This window comes from Rattus rattus, chromosome 9, assembly GCF_011064425.1.
Source record: "Rattus rattus isolate New Zealand chromosome 9, Rrattus_CSIRO_v1, whole genome shotgun sequence".
Lineage (NCBI taxonomy): Eukaryota > Metazoa > Chordata > Mammalia > Rodentia > Muridae > Rattus > Rattus rattus.
This window is the reverse complement of record NC_046162.1, coordinates 87,083,559-87,106,615: the sequence shown is the minus strand read 5'-3', so window position 1 is coordinate 87,106,615 and position 23,057 is coordinate 87,083,559. Positions and strand designations below refer to the sequence as shown.

The 23,057-nt window shown below is 45.1% G+C and overlaps 1 protein-coding gene across 1 annotated transcript; it reads right to left on the bottom strand.

Annotated features, from left to right (window-relative positions):
* Positions 1–243: 243 nt before the first annotated feature.
* LOC116908999 (C-C motif chemokine 6) lies at positions 244–5,841 on the bottom strand. Its single transcript, XM_032912467.1, has 4 exons — positions 5,721–5,841; positions 2,089–2,136; positions 1,681–1,789; positions 244–1,340 (listed from the first exon to the last, which is right to left on the bottom strand). The coding sequence occupies exons 1-4, from the start codon at positions 5,797–5,799 to the stop codon at positions 1,226–1,228; spliced, it is 351 nt and encodes a 116-aa protein (XP_032768358.1). The 5' UTR covers positions 5,800–5,841; the 3' UTR covers positions 244–1,225.
* Positions 5,842–23,057: the final 17,216 nt, after the last annotated feature.

Genomic DNA, 23,057 nt, shown 5'->3' with positions numbered 1-23,057 from the left:
TGGGCACCAGCTGTGGTTGGGCGCCAGTGTGGTTCTGCATTCTGCTTCTTCGAGTGTCCAGGCACCAGCTGTACAGCAGCCTGGAAGGATGAAGAAGAATCCAAAAGGGTAGGGTTTGCAGGATCCTGGTTCTGATGGGAGTATGGAGGTTGGGGATGGATGGGGGAGAAGGACTTCTCTGAGGACTTTAGACAGTAGTCAGTGAAGCAGCTCTCTTAGAGGATCTTCAGCAAAACACTTTGTGCATGTACACTTTATTTGGGGTGAACCAGGCCTTGGAGTGTGGGTAGGAGTTATCGGGGTAAAATGTAAATTATTGGATGAAGTTTAAAGTATTGGGAATGCCTCATTTGCATGGAGAGCCATTCCGGGAATCCCAGGTAATTGCTGGAAAGAGGAAGTTGAACGATTTGCCGACAGCTATCTGAACTTCCTTAGGTAGAGGGTTTGGGGGTCAGGCTCCCCAGAGAAGGTCAGGTAGAGAAGAAGATGCCCTGCTGGAACAGGCATTCTTCCATTTTGCACCAAGCTCAGAGGAATATATCGGAATAAACTGTGTTTTTAAATTTTTAAAAAATTTATATCATTAGAATATTTAGAATATAATATTTAGAAATATTATATATTAGAAATGTATATCACTTAGACTATTCAGTTATATGATCCCTTTCTCCCTGCTGTATTCAAGGTGAGCGAGCGAGTGAGTGGGATACTTTCATGCTAATAGCCCGATTTCAGACTGGCCCCACAGCCCTATGAATCTGAAGAAAAGAGACAGACCCATAGCTACATGGAGTGCACTTTATTGGGGTCACTTACTGCTCTATGGTGTCAGGAAGAACAGCTGGGTCCCCACAAAGTTGGACATATGTATGGCTTAGGGCAAAAATTGATTTCATCGCAGCTGGATACACCTGGCTTAAGCTTCCATCAAAACCAGACACATTCCAAAGTCCCAAAGACTAGTAGTTTACCCATTTATAATCTGCTGAGGAACTATGCAAGAAAACCCAACAGTTACTCAAAGACACTCATGATGGTTACACCTCGAGACGGCTCTAATCATGTCAGGCTGAATCCATGTGAATACCGTGGACTACATGTGCTGCTTTAAACCTGTACAGAAGAATACGTGCTTTAAATATCTATAAAAACAAATGCTTAGTGCTTCCTAGGTGGTCACTGGGGAAGACAGAAGAATGCAGGTGGCAGTACGCCCTCCTTCTCAAGCAATGGCACTGTTCCCAGGTCTTCGGCCTAGCTTCAGGGTGTTTATGCACGTCTGAACTCTCTGATCACTGGGGTTGGCACAGACCTGCTTCCTCTTCCTGGTGACAAAGCTGGAGAAAAAGGAGAAGAAAGATTACAAACAGAGCTCTCTAGTAAAGAGGGAAGGGGAACCCTATTCTCTGGACCCTCTGATTTTCCACTCAATGGTCTGTTCTTTCCAGAAGGTAGCTTAGCACCATCATCCCCTCTCTGGGGCCCCCTCTAGACCTTTGAGGTTCTCGAAGGACTCATGGAGTGACTGCTGTCTCCTTCCCTACACCCTGAAGTATCCTCCCCCTCACCTGGTGAGATCCAAGGAGGGGCCTTTTCTGGAAGTCTATCCACCAGATCATCTAAGCTTCTGGAGGCTCCCACTCCCCATAACACACAATGAGTGAGTTTGACACTTACATGATGCCTGGCTGGGTGCACCCACCACTGGTTGGAAAATAATATATAAATCTTGAACATGGGATCTGTGAGGCATAGGAGAAGCAGCAGTCTGAAGAGTCTTGAAAGCCTGTAGGAAGAGGAATGGCCAGGCTGTTGCTCTTAAGAGTGCTGCAGGGGAGGGGTCCCATGGAGGTCGAGAAAGGTCAGAACTCAGGGGATACTTTTGCTCTTAGCAAGTGCACTCAGGTCACCCAGGTATATTTAGAGATGGCATCACTGGGGGTGAGTCCCCATACCACATGCCACTTTCTCCAGAGATGTTCAGCACCTTCAGGGCCCTTCGGTCCTGTCCTGCCATGGGGGAAGGTGAAGCTATAATGCCATATCCACCCAGCCCTTTTAAACATGTCCTATCTGGTCGCTTACCTTGGTGAATTATTGTAGGATTAAAGGGACGATCTTCTTTTACCGTATCTGGAAGAAACAGACAAGGTGAGGAAATAAATTCATGGTTGCAGCATTTTATGTGCTCCACCATTCACCACATATTCCACCCCCAGTTTTTGGTGAACAAGGTGTTTTAGTCAGGGTTTCTATTCCTGCACAAACATCATGACCAAGAAGCAAGTTGAGGAGGAAAGGGTTTTTTCAGCTTCCACTTCCACATTGCTGTTTCATCACCAAAGGAAGTCGGGACAGGAACTCAAGGAGGTCAGGAAGCAGGAGTTGATGCAGAGGCCAGGGAGGGATGTGTCGTACTGTCTCACTTCCCCTGGCTTGCTCAGCTTGCTTTCTTATAGAACCCAAGACCACCAGCCCAGGGACGGCACCACCCACAGTCGGCTGGGTCCTCCCACCTTGACCACAAGTTGAGAAAATGCCTTAAGGCTGGGTCTCATGAAGGCCTTTCCACAACTGAGGCTCCTTTTCTGTGATAACTCCAGCTGTGTCAAGTTGACACACAAAACTAGTCAGTACACTAGTATACTGCACCTGTTCAAGCCCAGGGTGGCCTTGAACTCTCTTGAATTCTACAGCATCGAACTGCAAGTGCTGAGAATACTGTGCGCACCAACATGCCCGGCTCCCCTTCTCCCATCAAGAGACAGCAGGCTCTGTTGTTGGATCTCTGTTAACCACTGGGTCTGCCTCAGGCTAGTGTGTCTTTTTATGGTGAGATTTACCCCACCCTGTGACCCTTTGAAAATATTTGAGAAATAAAAACATTCTGTAGACTCTCAAGTACTAAAAATGAGCTGTAAACTTAACATAAGTAAGTTACCTGGAAATACAGTTTGTGATAGGCCAGTTGTGTCTACATGTCTGCAATCCACAACACTCTAGAAACAAATTTCATAGCAACCCAATTGGTGGTATGATGTCCTTCATAGTGTAGTGAAGTTGTTGTTGTTGCCGCTGTTGTTTTAACAACTGTTCATCCCATCAGTATAAAGATATTGTTGTAGGAACGTCACTTTGTTACTATGTCTTCTAGATCGTATCCGGCATAGCAGACAGGAGCAAGCTTGTGTGTGTGTGTGTGTGTGTGTGTGTGTGTGTGTGTGTGTGTGTGTGTACGCAAATGGAAGACAGCTTAATCTTGTGGAAGTAGTTCTCTTCTTCAACCTTTACCTAGGTTCTGGGGATCTAACTCAGGTGGCTAAGCTTGCAAAGCAGAAATCAACTTGCCAGTCTCCTTTAAGTAATTTTTAAGTGTCCAGTTTAATAGTATCAAGTACATTCAAGCTACTGTGTAACAACCACCTCATCCACTCATAACCTCTCTAGCCTGAAAAACTGAAAGCCAGAACCCACTGAATGTTACCTTTCCTCTTCCTCCCTGTCAGCTTACTGAGCACCACTTGACTCCCTGGGTTTGATTTTTTTTTTTAAAGACAAGGCCTAAGTTACTGTGTTGCTCAAACTGACCTCAAACTCATGATCCCCACCTCAGTTTCCCAGCAGCTGGAATTACAGGCATGCACCACCGTGCCTTTTTTGTCTTTACAAGTCCGCTCCTTTGAAGTGACACATAGGAATGGAACCAGGCAGTATCTGCCCTTCCTGACTGGCATATTCCCCTGGCGATACCGGTTCCTCCGTGTTCTTCCCTTTTGCTGCACACCCCAGAATGCCTTCCCTCTTAACGGTGAGTAATATTCCTCTGTCCAAGTGTGCCTGTCACACTTTACTTACACACTCATCTACTGATGGATATGAAGTGCCTTCTCCTTCTGTGTGGTGGGAATGAAAATAATTGCAAGAAAGTCTTTCCATGTATCTGTTTTGAATCTTTGGGGCCAATACTTGGAAGTGAAATTGGTATGTGCTGTGTTAACTTATCAAAACTCTACTTATGCACTGCAAAATTCATTATAGCGCCAAAGATTCTGGATAAAGTCTTGTAAACCTGCCTTGTGATAATTAGGCAAATGCAACTCAAACAACCTTCCCTCCCTATTTCTCCCCCTCTCTTTCCCTCCCTCCTCCTTTTTCTTTTCCCCTCCCTCCTTCTTTCTCCTTTCCTTTCTCCCTCCTTCATTTCCCCCCTTTCAACTTGTAGTTAGGTTAGCATAGCTGAAAATATAGCTTTAACAGTTGATTTTTAGTGGCTGGAGAGATGGCTCAATAATTAAAGCACTATTTGCTTTTACTGAGGGCCAGAGTCCAGTTCTCAGCACCCATGTCAGGTGGCTTCTCCTGCCTGTAACTCCGGCTCCAGGGGATCCGACACCTTCTTCTGTCCTCCAAAGGCGTCTGCACACAGGCGGGCATGCACACACTCAGACACATGCATGCATGGAAACAAAATAAATCTGACTAAAATACTGGCATTCGCTTCTCACACCATAGCATAAATTAATGATTTTGGCAGTAAGGATTAAGCTATAACTCATCCAGCAATTGTTTCCATTGTTCTTAGCGGATTTCTTTTATAGAGTTGGTTTGCCATCTTTGGAGTGTCCACATGCACAGCCAAGCAAGGAAACATTTCCTGAACTCTAACTGGAACACTAGAGACTTTTTGCTGTGGTTCCCTGGACAACAATACAATGAGTATTCATTGACATTTAAGTTGTTTGAAGTCTTACAAATATCTAGTAGAGTTTTTTTTTTAACACACAGATGAAGATGTGTTAAAACACACAGATGACATCTGTGGATTTTGATGTCCACATGGGTGGGTCTAGGGTCCCAGGACACCAAGGGATGGTATAGTCAGTATGACTTACATTAAGGAGTCACGTGGATACATTGTAACATGCTTCATGTGTTCCAGGCAAAGGTTGCAAAACCCATAAAAGATCCCAATGACCATGTCTTTGTAGACTCCATTCCAGTTTCGCCCCTACCCTAACTCCACTACTTACTAGCCTTAATCTTGAGGCTATGACTTCTGATTCAGTTTCTTCACTTATAAAATGACAGCAATCATGGTAATAGAGGAAAATATAGAAGATCACTGATGGCTTACTATTTTCTCATACAAAAAAAAGGCAACTTCCCATTATTTAATATGACACCTGTCCTACAGGGCTATTAGGAGGAATCGGTGTGCCAACAGCCATGAGATAAACAGAACTGTAGCTGTCCAGCACATAAGAAGCACTAGTTAATGCATTTGTCAAGTAAAAGAATAGTACAGTTAAACGGTCCTGGGTTGAATTGATTACCTGCCTGTCTCACCTCTTCAAAATAACAGCGTTGTTAGAGGTGGTGTCTGACACTTCAACCATCATGCCTCCTGCAAATCTGCTTCTCTCCTACCTAAAATTTTACTCCTGTTCTCTTGAGAGCATATCTTAGTCCTGTATCAGCTAAAGGAACTTATCAAGCATAATTGGTTCCCCAAATGGGAGCCAGCTTCTCCGTCGAGTTTCCTCCAGGGCCTAAAGGCTACAGACAGGCAGATCTATAACCTGATAGTGTTTCTTAGGAAATTCCATCACCATGTCAAGGATAGAGTATTTCCAGGAGGGCAGTTGTCTCCTTTCCTAGCTCCACTTCTGCATTTCTCACAGACTTACCCACTGGGTGAGAGAGCTCAGTGAACTCACCTTGTATGAGCCCAGCCTGGGACCCAAGGACGGCCACAAGGATAAAGAATGAAATGGCAGTCTTGGAATGTCTCATCATCCTGGAGGACAGGCCCAGCTGGTCTGAGGATTTCTGCTCACTCCTCCCTGACTGTCTGAACTGCCCTGGTATTTATAAGCTAGGAGGTTCAGGAAGTGCCCAGGGTAGAGCTCAGAATGCTGTTCCTGGCTACATAATACACAACAGGCTAGTTCTAAAAGAGGGAACAAGATTGAAAATGCAACAGGAAGTAAAGGGTCAAGAATGCAACAGGAAATGAGTGCAGAGGTCATGGTGGGCTAGAAAAATAGGGACAATGAAGGGGGTGTTAGAGAGAAAGGTGCCCCCTACTCAAAGGTCTTCTTGATGATTAAAGCCTGTGTTGGACCACGTAGCTAGTAAGTGGTGGAATTAGGTTAGGAGCTAGCCTGGAAGAGAGTATGGAAAGACATGGTTACTTGCAATATTTTCTGGTTTTTGCAAGCTCCACCCAGAACATGTGAAGCCCGTTATAAGCTAAGAGTCAAGAATTACAGCATAATTAATATTCCCTATAGAGACAACATTCCTTGTATACAGAGATATTTTTAAAAGAATGTTAATATAGCAATGGATTATGCTACATATGTACTTATTAAATAGCAATGAGGTATGGCCCAATTCCCTTCCCAGATGTGAACATGTAATTTTCTGAGAATCTTACAAATAACACTATACATTTCATTATAGTGAAAACATCCCTCAACTTCCTTGAGGGATCCTCATGACCAAGGACGATCTCATATGAGCTGCAATCCTCCTCAATGAACCTCAAGAACCACCCTCTAATCTCATTTGCTCAAAAAGAGAAAATAAACTTCTTAGTAGCCCTTTGGGATATAACTTCCAGAGGCTACCAAAGTTATATATGTGGCTGTTGTAACTTTTTCTAAAAGTGTTTATTTTATGCATGTGAGTACAGTGTCGCTGTCTTCAGACACACCAGAGGAGGGAATCAGATCCCATTACAGATGGTTGTGATCCACCATGTGGTTGCTGGGATTTGAACTCAGGGCCTCAGGAAGAGCAGTCAGTGCTCTTCACCATGGAGCCATCTCTCCAGCCCAGTGGCCGTTGTAACTTAACTGTGGATCTCTTGGGAAGTCCATGCCTACACCTGAGTGTGTAGTGTCCATTTCCGAAGTGTCTCTATTCACATTCATATATAACTTTATGTTTAACAAAGAATCTCTTTCTAGTAAATTCCAACTCTAGGGTTGGAGAGGCAGCTTGACTGTTGTGCACAAACTGCTTCTGCAGAGGACCCCAGTTTGGTTCTCAGCACCCATAGTGGGCAGCTTGCACCCGCCTGTAACTCCAGCTGCAGAAAGACCTGACTGATGTTTCTGGCCCTTGCACATGCACATGTGTGTGGGTGCATAACCACCACACACACACACACACACACACACACACACACACACACACTAATAATTGCAAATACATCTTTATTCTTAAAACCCTCTCATGCTGCTTCAAATTGTCTGCCTTGAATTTCTTTTATATGGTCAAGCACCCTGCTTCATCTGTGCTAAGGCCTCTGGAAAGAACTCTCCAGGCAGGTACATGCGGCAGCATGGAGCTGTGCCCAGCTCATGCCCTACTGATTACTGATACCGACATCTTTTCTGGTGGTCACAAATGGACCGGCTCCCAAGCCGTGTTGGTGAATTTCCTTGTTGGCCATTTAGCTGCTCTCCTCTACCCTTTGGCTTACTGATCACTTTCCTTTCTCTCTGTTTCTGAGCTGAGACCCACACAGTGTTTGATGAGTGACATTGGCCTTGAATAGACGACTCTCCTAGGAGCTGTTTATATCCCTCTCTTGGGTCAGAAGGAACAATCATGATAGTCCAGAAGGTTACCACTATAGGGAGTGTTCCACCACGGTCTTACATGGTCTTCGCCTCTGGGAGGCCTGCCTGAGACCCTGTTGGTGTGAACTGACTCTGGTATGACACCCAGAGTCTCGAACCTCGTGTTGTATCCCATGTGATCTGGATCTGAAATGCACCAGGGAAAGCCGTTTCTGTGCGTGACAGGCTCCAGTCCCGCTCTTGAGTCTAAAAATCTTCCTATTGGTTCTCCTAACTGTTCCTTTTTTGCCTGCTTGTTTTGAGACTTGTCCCCTCAGGTGCAGGGAACTCTGTGCTCTCTTCCCCCGTGCGAGCTTGCTGGCTTGCTTTTACAGCCAAAGCTTTCTTCTCCTGGAGATGCAGATCCTTTTAATTCCAGAGTCTCACCAGAGGATGCTCTGAGGCATCTAGAGCTTGCCAATGTGCCAATAAGCAAAATTTAGACTCCATGTTTCTCATCTCAGGAGGAGGTTAAAACCCCACACCTTGGGTGTAGGCCATCTCTCTAAACTTGCACTGAGACACAGTTATAAATCCAGAGAAGATCTCCAGGGAAACCTGGGAAGAAATTATTCACCTGCACCGTCGTCCGTTAATGACTGTGAGACAGGGCACTAGGGTCTGGTCCAGGTTGGAAACTCAGTGTGATATCCCAGGACATTTCCTTTTACAGGAGCAAACAGAAAGAAGGAATATAGCTTAGTCTCAGCGTAAGTTAAGAAGTGGAGGAATATGCCTCAAAATAACATTTTACGAAAATTTATCTTTAAAGGCGCTATCTCTCCCTCTGGCTCAGCATCCAGAACAGGAAAAGGAAAGAAAAATTAAGTAAGTTCTGCACAAGCTTCGTATTTTAGTCCCTACCACTGCCTACATGAGCCCTGCCGGGTGCACTCTGTATTTTTTATTATTGAGGGGCTGCTGCTTTTGAGGTACACATTTTAGACTAGGGATTGTTTAGTGTCGTGGAGGAAATAGTCACATCAACATCCCGATGTCACCACGGCCTAACAGATGACACACATAAATGAAAGCTATGGAACCTTTGGTCTATTTTTTATGGACAGCTATCCTGTGTACCTAGGTTTTTAGATTGCTTATGTGGCACCAAATGGTCTTGGAGGATAAAATGATTGTTCAAATTCTTTTTAGCTCTTAGTATGACCAGAGTTGGAGAACAGAGTCCTGCCCTTGGCAGCAGCAGCAGCTTAACCTCACCTATTGTTGTCCTCCAGTCACCAGCTAAAGGGATGAGTAATGGTGAAAGCCAGAAAAGGGGAACTAACAGAGAGGTCCAATGTCCTCGTGTTCATCTGGGAACTGACATGAACTTTAGGTTTACGTGGAAAGGGCTTACAAACAATAGACACAAAGTTATTTGTATCTCGGTAGTCAAGGTGTGGTCTTGTTGATTTTCCTCTCTTCTGGTCCTGCAAGTGTGGTTAAAATAACTCGTTATTGCTTGGAGGGACAGATGGCTCTCAGGGGATAATTGTTCCCATTTCAGGGTGCGGCCCTACCTTATGGACGGTTGCTCTCACCTGTAGTAGCGTCTGTTACGTGTTATGCTTCCTGGAATCCAAGGCTTTGGACAATGGCTTCCCTTTGTGCTTTCAGTTTTCCTTCAGTGGTTAATATGTTTGCCTGTGAGATACTGGGAAGAAAAGGAAGGCCTTGTCCTGCCATGGGCTGCATTCTGGGCCCAAACGAAAAACTGGTGCCTTTTGACATAAGCAGTTCCTAAGGACCTCTGGCAGCAGCATTGAGATTCCTAACAAATTCATTAACTTAAATCTGATAGAACAAAAAAAAATCAAGTGTCTGGAAGGTTATAGCTTAGAGATGCATGTTTGGTAAAGAAGCTCAAAGGAGAAGGAAACGCTTTAGAGACAAACAGGAGTTTAGGTGGTAACTTTGACCTAAAATAAAAGGATTGCTCCAAAGCGAAATGGCTAGAAGTGTGCACGAAACCAGAAAGGGGAAGCACATGTGGAAGTAAGTTTAAGTAAGTCGTAAGGGAAGAACGTTTAATAAAAAGAATCTTTAAAGGTCACATTCAGGGCCACATTTGGTCAGTTGCTCTGAAGTCAGACAATGGGACCCCAAATCATCTTTTAAAATTGTCATTTGAAGTTTTCAACCACAGAGAAAACTTTTTTTTGCAGCTCACAGTGCCCAGGGGAAGCAGTTATAGTCATGGGAACATGTTCAGTTGATGCCTTTAGCCCTGGGGAACAGCACATTTCCCCAGGCAAGTAAGGACCTGCCCCTCAGAGAAACAGCAGGACAAGAGGACTCCAGTGGGCCCATGCTTGCCACAGCTGTTGTTAGCCTGAGCACTGGAAGAGATCTGGTTTTGGCAAGGGTCTAAGAAACCACCAGGGCTTCCCCTCCCCCCGCCCCTCTGCTGAGCAAGCATCTGTTGTAAGGATGTCCTACTCCCAGAGAGAAGATGAACCTTCTGAAAATGCCCAAAGTGAATTCCTCTTTAAACCACTGCAGACGATCACTGAAGGGCCTCAGTCCCTTAGCAGATAAAAATATTCATTTTTCTGGAGTCGGAGAGGTGGCTCCATAGTGGGCCTCAATTTGGTTCCCCACAACCGCCTGTAACTCTGGTTTCCAAAGTTGGACACCTTCCTCAGGAGTCTGGGGCACTTGCACTCACTTCTCTTCCCACATATAATTTTTTTTAAAAAAAATTTAAAATGTGAATTTTCTTTTCGATGCTGGGCCTTTGTTGTATTCCTCCACCGATGAGTCAGGACCCCCAAGCAAACTGTGACGTTGCATAGTAAGCAGAGACGGTGGAGATGCACCAGAGCCCAGGCACTGTTATTGTCAGCTCCAACATTGACTCCTAAGAGTCCCACGCAGGGCCGGCAAAGTGACGTAGCAAGTCAGGGCCCAAGTAGCCACCCAGGTGTAGCTTGAAGATCACGTGCGAAAGAAGAAGACCTTCTCTACAGAGATGTTTCAGATCTCCACATATGTGCCATGGAGTGCACACATGCACACATGATGATGATGATGATGATGATGATGACGATGATGATGATGATGATGATGATGATGACGACAACAATGACTCTGTAAGGTGGCTGGTGTGCTTACAAACTGTAACAACACCACAATAATTCAGGGTCACACATGGGTTCTGAAGCCTTCTACCCTGAATCCTTAAACACAGAAGCAGAGGAAATAGGCCATCCAGTGAGGAGTGAGCCAACTTACTAAAAATGGCTCGTGAGATTCCCCTAGGAGAACAAGAACCTTGTGCTCTTGACAATCATTGAGAGATTTCATGACTCACTGCCCCTCAAGAGACAGTCATTGATTGTCCTAATCATCTGTGTTGTTGAGGGGAAAACCCATCAAATTCCAGAGTCCAAAAGTGCCCTAAGAATCTATGCTTTTTCTCTGTAAGAAGCAAGGAGTTTAAGCTAAAGGACCACCTTTTCATAACCTGGGACAGAGACCGGAGCATTCCAAGAAAAAGGTTCCAAGCAGATTTCACTCGCGTGCTTCCCTGTCAAGGATATAACTGTCTTCTGATGTTGGCTGGTGCCCTTTCAGTCTAGATATGGGCCCACCCAAGCCAAGAAGGACTGAAAAGTCCAGCAAAGCTTTATTCTCTGGCCATGATTAGAGGGCTGTGTATATGCACCGGATAACTGGGCCAATGTGTCCTCGGTCCTCCAAGATTTACATGCCCAAGTTTTTTCTGTCATATTCTGCCTTAAGTTTTAAATGGTTTACAGACTTCATAATGCAAAGGCCCCGCTGTTCTCAGTGTTAACTTTAGGATCAGGTATAACAATGCATACTGTTTATATAGCCCAATGTCCCAGTAATAAATACCCTCTCTCTAGATTCCCACAGAAAAGCAATCCAGACCTGCAAGCCCAGGTCCTTCCTGTACTCCCTTCCACTTTAGACCACAGTGACTGAGACTTTAAAGAAAATTTGTGTGTGTGTGTGTGTGTGTGTGTGTGTGTGTGTGTGTGTGTGTGTGTGTGTACATGTGGGAGCTCCCAGAGGTCAGGAGAGAGAGCATTGTGCCCCCTGGATCTGGAGTTAAAGGTGGCTATGAGCCATCTCGTGTGAGTGCTGAGATCCTAGCTTCCATCCTTTGGAAAAGCACCGAGCATCCTTCACTGCTAACCTCGGCCCCTCTTGGCCCCTGGCTAGCGGAGACTTTTGAACCCTTGATGGGCAGGGTTCACATTGATGTTTAGCAGTGAAGAAATTAAGAGCATGGGTCTTTGTCAATAACCCTTAGGCTTAGAAGCTCAAATTCTCCCAAGGGGAAACTGAGGCAGGATAGATAAGGAAAATTAAGGCGATAGGGAAAAGAGAGAGTACCTCACTGTGGAGTCTGCTTGATACTTTTGCCAGCAGAGATGAAAGCATTTCAACTCCGCTAACCTTTGCTGGGAAGACTGCTTACACAGAAGCAATACTTCTGTATAGAGATACCTCAAATAAAAGTGTGCCTTCGTCCCCTGTGACCCACAGCTTTACCTTATCGGCTGTAATGCCACCCCCTTGTGCCCCAGGAACTGAGCCACTATCCCATTTAGTGGGAAAGGAGTTCCTTAGCAACGCTTTGATAGGTAACCTCAGAAGCCACCACAGCCAGGCCTCACCACTGAAGCCACGTAAGCCTGACCCACTGGAGAGGTGCACACCCACACTTGAGCGTGGTCCTATCCTTTCCCTGCATGTCCATCTTCCTGTAACAACCAGGCTTAAATCAATGTTAGACTTCTTTTTTCTCTCTGTACTTTTTTATTGAAAAATATCCATACAATATTTTTGGTCATGTTTCCCCCTCCCAATTCCTCCCAGTTCCTCTCCACCTCCCTACCTACCCAAGCAAAATATCAATAAGACAGATTGTCAAAACAAAGCAAAACGAAGCAAAAAGTTCATAAAATGCCACTGACTTTGTAAAACCTCTACTTTATAAACTCCTGCTCTGCTTCATCTTCACTCTTCCCGGAATTCTTCCTGAGGAGAGTCAAGAAGGGCAGCCCCTCCTGACTGGAACAACATTGAGAACGAAGGCTGAGACTCTGGACCCAACTCCCACAGCTTCTGAGAGGGTGGCTCGACAGTCCGTTTGGAGTCCCTCAACTATCAGGTCGGGTACAGGCAGAGTAAATGCTTTAAGGAGGGGCTGGAGAGATGGCTCAGCGGTAAAGAGCACTGACTGCTCTTCCAGAGGTCCTGAGTTCAATTCCCAGCAACCATATGGTGGCTCACAACCATCTGTAATGGGATCTGATGCCCTCTTCTGGTGTGTCTGAGGACAGCTACAGTGTACTTATACATAATAAATAAATAAATCTTTAAAAAATATTTTAAGGAGGATCTCCTTTCCAGAGGTTCACTTGGCCTCTAAACAGAGTGGTTCTTTTCACTTCTTTATGACTTGACCGATTCCAAGTTCCCAGTAGCCAGTATGCATAGGGAGCCCATTATGGGAAAACTCACTAATTTGTCGACCTGCCTGCGTGATTCTCCTCATGCTGTCCATAGTGATTATATTTAGTTTCTCCACTTGTCTATATTCCATATCTGATTCATAAACACATTTTGACACAACCCTTAAAAACATATCGAAAGAAAAACCTGTTTCTGATAACTAGAATGCCCGAGTGCCTTGCTTCCTGTCACTTACAGATTCCAATGAGTAGAGACAGGAATTTAATCCTTAAAACCGTGCTTTAGTTCACGAGGAGACCCAGCTGCTAAGATCGCCTGCTGGGCTTGCTGAGGACCGGAGTTGGTTCTCAGCACCCACATGGGGTGGTTCACACCTGCCAGGTTCCAGGGGCTCTGACTCCCTCTTCTGGTCTCCATGGATACTGCATGCATGGGCATAGACACCACCCCCCACATACATACACATAAATTAAAAAAAAATTTAATAAATGGTGCCTAATTCAGAGAGCTGACAATCTGAGAATAGTGGATTAACACCCTAAAAATATCCTGAAATAAGTATTTCTTATTGCATCATAACGTCACACTGCTCAGCACTACCTCTTCCTCTCCCTGGCAGAAGCCACCCTTGTCGCTCATCAGGATTATTGCAAAAGTGCCCTAGCTTATCTCCAGCTCTTTTCCTTCCTTTATTATCAGTGGTATGGCCACGACGATCCTGTCAAGGTCATGGATCAAAAGCATCCTACTCAGAACCCTTCAGTGGATTTTACACACAAAACAAAACAAAGCCCCCATCACTGTGGAGGGCTGGAGAGAGTGGTCAGCAGTTAAGAGGGTGCTCTTTCAGAGGACTCGGGTTCAATTCCCAGCACCAACTCACAACTGGCGGCTCACAACTGTCTGTAAGTCCTGTTCCAGGGGATGTGACACCCTCACACAGACATACACACAGTCAAAACACCAACGTATACAAAACAAAAATAAATAATTAATTAAAAAACCCTTTCATTGTAAAGCACGGGTCTTAGGACAAGCTAACGTCCCTAGTGGTTTCTGTCTTGTCTGTTACTCTCCCCAGCCTTTGCTGTGTCCTGATCATGCAGGCTGACTCCAGTCTGGTTTCCCTGGATACACCGCTTGGTTTTCTCTCCTATATCCTCAGGCATTGCTTGTCTCAACATTATTTTAGTAAGTCATTATTTAACCAAACCATCTAAAATATCAGTTCTCCTACCCAGTCACCTATTTTCCATATATATTCAACATTTCCTAACATGCTATGGGTTTTACTTCTGAAGCCTTTAACACCCACCTCTCCCACATGGCACATTGTGGTACCCCTAGTTCTCTGTACTCTAGGTTTCATTGAAAGCAGAGTACAATAACTATTCGGTGCACTTAATTTACATGGGAAGTATTTTAGGGAGCAGGGAGGGAGGACTGGACCAGTTAGGGGGATTTGTATCAGGTTGGCCTTGAACTTGTTATCCTCCTGGATATCAGCCACCCAAGTGCTGGGATTATATTCATGGGGCACCACACCTTGCTGGGTTTTTAAAGAGGATTGTGAGGTGCTGGAGAGATGGCTCAGTGGTTAAGAGCACTGACTACTCTTCCAGAGGTCCTGAGTTCAAATCCCAGCAACCACATGGTGGCTCACAGCCATCTGTAATGGGATCTGATGCCCTCTTCTGGTGTGTCTTAAGACAGATACAGTGTACTCATATACATTAAATAACTAAATCTAAAAAAAAAAAAAAAAAAGAGGATTGTGAGGTTTCACCTGGGAGAGTGAAGAGAAAGCATTTATCACCTGGGTTTTGCTCATGTGGTATTTTAAAAGAATAGCTCCAGGGACTGGGGAGATGGGAAGAAGAGCATTGCTGCCTTGTGGGAAGTCTTCTTAGATCCCTAGCATCTGTATGGGGTGTTCATAACTGCCTGTGACTCCAACTCCAGGGAATCTGATGCCTCTGATCTCCATGGGCACCTACATTCATATATGCACACACACACACACACACACACACACACACACACACACACACACACACAAATGCCAACCAACCAGAGCTTCCAGGGACTAAGCCATTACCCAAAGACTATACATGGACTGACCCTGGGCTCCAACTGCATAGGTGCATAGGTAGCAATGAATAGCCTAGTAGGGGCACCAGTGGAAGGGGAAGCCCTTGGTCCTGCCAAGGCTGGACCCCCCAGTGATGAACTGGATTCTTGTGGGAAGGGTGGTAATGGGGGGAGGATGGGGAGGGGAACACCCGTATGGAAGGGGAGGGGGAGGGGTTAGGGGGATGTTGGCCTGGAAACCGGGAAAGGGAATAACATTTGAAATGTAAATAAGAAATACCCAATTTAATAAAGATGGAAAAAATAAATTAAAATATATTTTAAGATTTATTTATTTAATATATACGAGTACACTGTAGCTGTCTTCAGACACACCAGAAGAGGGCATCAGATCCCATTACAGATGGTTGTGAGTCACCATGTGGTTGCTGGGAATTGAACTCAGGACCCCTGGAAGAGCAGTCAGTGCTCTTAACCACTGAGTCATCTCTCCAGCCCAATAGAATATTTTTTTTTCAGGTTTATGCATGGCTATAAATTCTTTGTCATATCTCTTATTGGGCAATAGAGTTTGTGTCTTTTCCCTTGAAATTGAGAAGACTTATGACCTGTTTAAGTGTCAGAGTATGTCACATGGCCTCTGAGGCTCATTCATAGAAAGCCCTAGAACATCAGCTTCTGTCACTGTCACTCAATCTTGATGCATTCTGACTAGGCAAGGAGGCTGCCTAGCTTGAATAAGTCACATGATTGGTAGACAGTAGTTCTAAATGAATATGGCCTTCAAGTCATCTCAACCTATGTTCTAAAATTAAGAGTAAGGAAGACTCTAGGTCTGTGGATCCGACATTCCGATGATAAGCCTAATGTGGCTACTGAGCACTTTGAATGGTGTCGTCTAGATCAGATTTCCCTGAAAGCGTGAATGAACTACATTCATGAAGATGTCAAAGATTTAGTACCTCACATAAAATAAAAAAATTAATAATTTTGTACTTTGATCATATACTGAAATGGTAATATCTTGGATATATTACATTAAATACAATATTATTAAAACAAATTTCATCTGTTTCCTTTTACTTTTAAAACAAGAAAGCTGATGTGGCTGATGATTTGGTAGGATGCTTGCCTATCATGTAGGAAGCCCTGGGTTTGTCATCCAGCAGCACATAAAACTGACATGGTGATCAAAAGTTCAAGGCTAGCCTCTGCTATACAGCAAGTTCCAGCCCAGTCCAGGATTCATGAGGCTTTGTCTAAACGAAACGAAACAAAATGAAATCAAACCAAACCAAACCAAACCAAACCAAACCAGCAACAATAAGACTACTATAAAAATTTAAAATTCCATGTGTGATTTGCCTTACATTTTTACTGGGCAGCACTGGTCTAGATGAATCCAGTTGCCGGTCGTTTGTCTTAAATAAGGACCCAACAATCATGAAGCAGAGACAAAGTCCATCCTGCTGTGCCTCATGGGAACTTCTTTCCCACCAAAGGGATGAGCATGAAGAAGCCATTGTTCAACACCACTGTGCTTCGGGTAGTCTGTTTCATGGAGAAGGATAACGGAGCCCCCACCTTAATTTCTCCGTACTTCTGATTTATTCACCCATGGCTGTAGGGTACGTTTGTGAAGGTTCTATATCTCAGTTTCGGAGAAGCCCTGGGACAGGAAGTAAGAGTTAGAAAGTACAGACTTAGGCAAGACATCTCTAGGAGGGTCATTGGAGTCTAAGAAGACTGATGACTGAGGCACTGGCTTTGGCCTCAATGGGAGGTGATTCATGATTTCAACCCACCCTGTTTCCCTTTGGGGTGTTACCATCTGAATTATGTCTAACCCTTCCCAAAGCCTCCATCAGCTTAGATGCATTAGTTCTGCCAGGGTCAGGGAACCCAAATTGTGTCCTTGTCTGTCCACTGCCTCCTATTCAGGTCAGGAACCAAGAACACTAATCCAGTAGAGTCTAATGCCACGAGCAAGAAAACTGCAAATAGACCACTGGGAAGAGAAGGGTTAATCTACATCACTCTTGTGTGTGCTAGAGATTGGAGATATAACATAGTATGCCAGCCTCTCTTTAGAGCATGTCCTGAATCCTCAACTACAAGCTCCCACTCTGAAATTTGCATTATTACTAAATTACCAACACTATGTGGCAAGGTGCTACCCTCCCAGCCTAACTACCGCCATCTTTGTGAGATCAGCTAGGCCTACTTGCATGACTTTATCATGATAGAGCCTGGGGACTGGAGGGCCATTGGACCTGAGTATCTAGATACTGCTCCAACCACTTGTGTGCAGCTCTGTTGACTAGAGAGGGAGATCCATCTGTGGGATTGTGGGAAAACTGTCATCCATGCTGGGTGATGGCTTTCCAGTGTGGCTCTCTTGGGGTCCCCACACTCCTGCCAGTAACCCCTTCCCCATGTTTTCTAAGTAAGCCATAGACACACATTGGTTTCTATTGGGTGGTGGAATTGTACCTCGGCTTGTCTTTGAGACCCTAGAAGCTATGCTGCAGGACTTGAAGAGATCTTACATCTTTCCTGTGAGTTGTTTACTGCAATTGTTTCATAATGTTGCCTAGCACACCCCACAACTTCTGCCTTTACAGAAATACCAAATATCCTGTCAACACGGCCCTTACCACATCCTATGACGTGACCTTGCACAGAAAACTATCTTAGAGCATTGCATAGGAATATAGGGCAAGGGTCAGAGCACACAAGTGAAAATGTCTCCACCTTGAGTAGCCTACCTTCCTTCTCAGACCTGTAGTCAATCTAGAGTTTTTCTTCTATTATTTTTCTTTCAAAAAATTTTTATTTATGAGTCAGGAGTGGTGGCACATGCCTTTAATCTCAGCACTCTGAAGGCAGAGGCAGGCAGATCTCTCTGAGTTCTAGGCCAGCCTGGTCTACAAAGAGAATTCTTTGGCTGTTTCCCATAGAAATACTGTCTTGAAAAGCAACAAACAAATAGATTTATTTATGTGTATTAGTGATATGTGTGTGTGTGTGTGTGTGTGTGTGTGTGTGTGTGTGTGCGCGCACGCGCGCGCGCTGTGTATACCTGATGCTTGTGGAGGTCAGAAGAAGACATTAGATCCCCTAGGAATGGAGTTACAGATGTTTGTGTGACAGTGAATGGGTGCTGGGAACGGAACCCAGATCCCTTGCAAGAGCAACAACTGCTCTTAAGGTCCAAACCATCTCTTTAGCTCTTATTTTACAATTAGTTTTTATTTTATTATTTTCAATCTCACCACTCATTCCTTTCTTGTTGACTCATACATTGGCTATCTGTATCCCTGACTTGTCATTGAGTCCCAGAATGCTTGTCACCAGTACAGCTCCCTGTAAAGGAAAGGAGCTGGCTGGCACGGGTCCTCCTGGTACAGGCTTCTGTTCCTTGGGTTGCCAACTCAGGTTGGCAGGGCTCCTTGGGTGAGTCAGGGATTATACAGAGGCCCAAGATGCCTGTGAAGGGTGGAGTAGGCTGTGAGTCACGCCGGATCCTCTGAGATGACGTAGGAAGAACTCTTTCTATTAGGCAGTATCTGTATTAAATAGTGACACTATTGCCTAAACAATGCTTTCATCTGTGAAGTCAAAAATCTTGGCAAGAAAAGTTCCTTTGCATTCAGATTGTTGTCCCGATCTAAGACAAAGTCTTCCCCTCTCTTGCGCCATCACCACACTCTATGACAAAGGAACCACATGCACACAGGCTTTGTACCCCCGTGCAGTGGACACATATGAGGGTCTTGGTTTTAAAACCCTTCCTTACCAACAGATAGAGCCTCACAGAGTGAAGAATTAGTCCTTTGTTCTTTTTAAATGCCTGTATTTTATGGTTCCCGGCCAATGCCATGACTCTGTCTATTCCTAATAAGAATAGAGCATTGCCATCTACTTTTAGATGGGGCCATTGCCCATGGGGCGTCCAGACTCACTACTGAAGTTGATCCTCCTGTTTCTTTTTCATGTGAGTGAAGTACTGTTCCGTTCAGTGCCTCCCTAAGCAATGCCTTTCTTGGCGCTCCCTCAGTGGTTAGATATCATGAGATTGCAGTTTCAGCCCTGTCCCAGGAATGCTTTAGGGCACTCTTTCTATCACAAACAAACCACTAGATGTTATAACTAAGTCTCTGAGAAAAGCAACCTAAAGGGGGGGGGGAGTTGCCTGGGCTCACAGTTTCATAGGCTTTAGCTGGCTTCATTCCTGTGAGTCTGTGGTGAGACAGAGCTAGAGCGTGCCCCAGAGGGGGCTGCTCACTTCATAGTGGATGGCAGGTGGAAAGCTATGAGGAATGGTCTCACATCTGCCTATCAACAAACCGTGCTTTTCAAAGACACGCCCCCAGGACTCACTCCTTCCACTTAAGCCCATCCTCCGGATCGCCATTGATCTATGAATTCTTTAATGACTGATAAGGTTAGTTCGCTCATGTCCCAGTGCATCAGTAGCTAGAGACCAGGCTTTCAACACATGAACTTTTTTTTGGGGGGAACTTCTTATACCCAATTGCCGCCCAGGCATAACAAATATGTCAGCGGGCACAAAGGACCTAGCACTCAGGGCAGTCACAGCATGGCTCAGTGTCCACACATATACTCCTGGGATGAAAAAGGAGCTACTTTTCCACATCTCCTGCACCGTGGCCATGAAAGGAAACGCCTAATGGATGGCAGGAGGGTTTCTGGGTGGTGAGGACACATTGTTATATTTTGGACTGAAGGGAGGAGCTGAAAACCTGGAGTGGAAAGGTTGTCCAAGAAGATGCCAGAGTCTCCAAAAGGCAGGTGTGCAATCTATCCTCGCACTTCAGAGGCTTGCCCTCTGGCGTGCTCTCCGCTCGTTCCTCTTTTTTTCTGCATTCCAATTTCTGCAGCAAAACTCATAAATCAGGATGTTTGATATTAAGCAATCCTTTGTGTTTTAAAATAATGTGCTAGTTTCATTGAACATGGGAACCTCCTTTTGGATTCTTGCCCTGGATCCTGTAGAGACGGGACCAGGGCCTATGAAGATAGGGTGGCTGGTAAGGAGAAGCCTTGGGCCACATCATTCCCCATTTGTCCTTACTGAAAACCTTAGCGAACAGAAATCATCCAGTGCCCTTTCTTCCCTGCTTGTGATTGTGAGTGAGCTGACTATGGCATAAGGAAAGCTTTCTTCAGTACGAAGAGGAATCATGGAGCTAACCAAGCCATCTTTCTGTTTCTCTTGCTATCTGTTAATCTGGCCTTCCTTAGAGAGAAGCAAAACAAACCCAAAAGGCTCTGACAAAGGCCCGTACTGGCTAAGCTGGCCCAGACAGGGAGATCTAGCCACCGAATCCACAGAATTTCAAGGACAGTAGATGTTCACTGGTGTTAAGCACCAGACTTCAGGGTGATTTGTTCTCCAGCCACAGCGAACTGATCATCATCTTTTGTGGCCATGGAAGATGGATTTGTCTTATCTGAAGGTTGGCAAAAGGGAGTTTTTCATTCAAGAAGTTGCTTCCTGCTTTACATTAAGAACTTGCTATAGGGGGAACCACATACCCGTTAGTAAGGATGCTTTATTCGAGTTCAAATAGACATGAAGAGGAAGCAGGAAGCCTCTGCTTCCAGAGCTGGGTAGTCTCTGTGACCAAATGACCTGTGAGAGAGAGAGAGAGAGAGAGAGAGAGAGAGAGAGAGAGAGAGAGAGAGAGAGAGAGAGGAGTATGGTGTGAGGTATGTATGGAGTGTATGTGATATATGTGTGTGTGTGTGGTATATGGGGTGTGTGTGGTGTGTGTGTAGGGTGTGTGTGGTGTGGTGTGGTGTGTGTGTGTGTGTGTGAGGTATGTGCATGTGTTGTATGTGGTATATGGTGTGTGTGTGTGTGTGTGTGTGTGTGTGTGTTGTGTGTGTATGTCATGTGGTGTATGTGTGTGTGTGTGTGTGTGTGTGTTTGAACCTCCATTTATAAACATTTAGGAGGCAATCACCACTTAGCAGGCTTAGCTCTTTAAGAGCTGTTTTGTGAAGTGCTGGACATGTGTTTATTTCTTCTTATGCCCTCTTTACTCTGGAGAGATGTGGTTCTTTTTTCCAAGGAAAACTCTGCCCATGCAGTAATTATTTTCCCAATGTCTGCAGCCAGTCACAGCGCTGCTTCTTTGCTGTGGCCCAGACCCACTTTCTGAGGTGGCAGATGCCTTGGGGGCAATTGTTCTGATTGTTACAAACACAGAGTGGCATCACCTTAGATAGTGAGGTTTGGTGACAGCAACTGTCTTGGTCAACCTACAGATGTACAAATGAAGCTGGCCCTAGAGTTCTGTGGAGTGCTTGTCTTGAACTCTCTACCCCCATGTAATCCCTGTTGTCCTCAGAGTATGAACCCATAAACTCTTTTCCCCCTTAGTATATTTTGAAGGTGGCTTTATGACATGATATTAAAAGTCAAGGAGCCCCCATTCTCCACTCCCGAACTCTTCCCTAAGCCCTGCTCAGAGCTCTGACTCTTCTGTTAGTTCTGAGGCTCGGATATTGAGTTGACTCTGAGGCCTGGAGTCCCATGACCTCCGTGGGTTCTATCTAGACAGTTGGAAGGCAGAGCAAAGCTCAGAACAGAACAGAATTCAGGAACCTGAGTAAGAGCAGAGAGAAAGGTAAGGTGTGTAGGGTAAAATTCAGGGCAAGGCCATTCCCAAGGTCCAAGAGAGGCAAGGGGTAGAGGCAGGAAACTCAGTTTTCCCCCTTGCTGCGTCCTAAGCTGGGGTTCCAGCTGTGATGATGTCACAGGATTTGAATTGCACACTGGTGCACATGACCTGTGCAGCTACACAGGTCCTGCTGTTTCACATTATTGTTAACCATCATCTTGAAATTCCTAATAATTTTTGAAAAGGGCTTCCATGCTTCCATTTTTCGCAGGTCCTGCTTCAGATCAATGTGTAGTCATGGAAACTGGCACCATGGAGGAGGCATGCATTTTTTTGCAGCCTACATTAATGAACCTTTAAGCTCTCTTCTTCCACCAGAGGTGGTGGAAGAGAAAAGTTATTAAGATGTGGGGGAAGTGGACCTGCTTATCAATAGTTCTTTGGGGGTGAGTTCAATCTTCTTTGTCAGCAGTTCTGTCCTGTAGCAAACATCCAACACAAAACAAGAGCTGCAGTCCAATCCTGAAGAATCCGCAAGGCTCACCAACTGACCCGAGGCCACTGAAGAAGCAAGAAGCCACAGGAACCTCACGAGCTGGTCTTTGGTGAGTTTCTCTCAATGGCAGTTCACAAGAGGAGCTCAACAATACTATGTAAGGTGAACCGATACATGTGTGTCGTCAATACATGTGTGTCGTTAGGGACGACTGGCAGGTGGAGCAAAGCAAACCAGTGCTCGTCTCCCACTGTCTGTGGGGTCATGTTTATACTCCTTCATCTCCAGGCCTTTCGCGTGTTTGCTAGAGCAAAACATCCTTTCACTTGTGTCTGCTTCAGGAAAACTTTCTTTTGAGTGTCTGATTTAGCAAGACATCCTTTCACTGGTGTGCCCAGCAAAACACCGTGTGGCATAATTGACTTTCCAAAAAATCTAGAAGTTTCCATTTTAGGCATCTGCGTGTTGGCCCCTTTGCATGATAGAGCTGAGGAGCAAGAGAAGATTAGAAGTTGAACTCCATTAAGATACCCATGTTCTTTACAGAGTCCTGGCTGTCTACTGCCTGGGCTGAGTCTCTATTGAGAGGGACTATTTCCTACTCTTCAGGACCCAGACACACCCAACTCAGTCTTCCTCTCTTTTACTGTCTTCCTCCCTCTCACTAGTTCCAGTTCCCCTCTTCTCAATGCAGGCCTCACCCAAGTTAAAAGCCTCCTGCCTATCACTTTG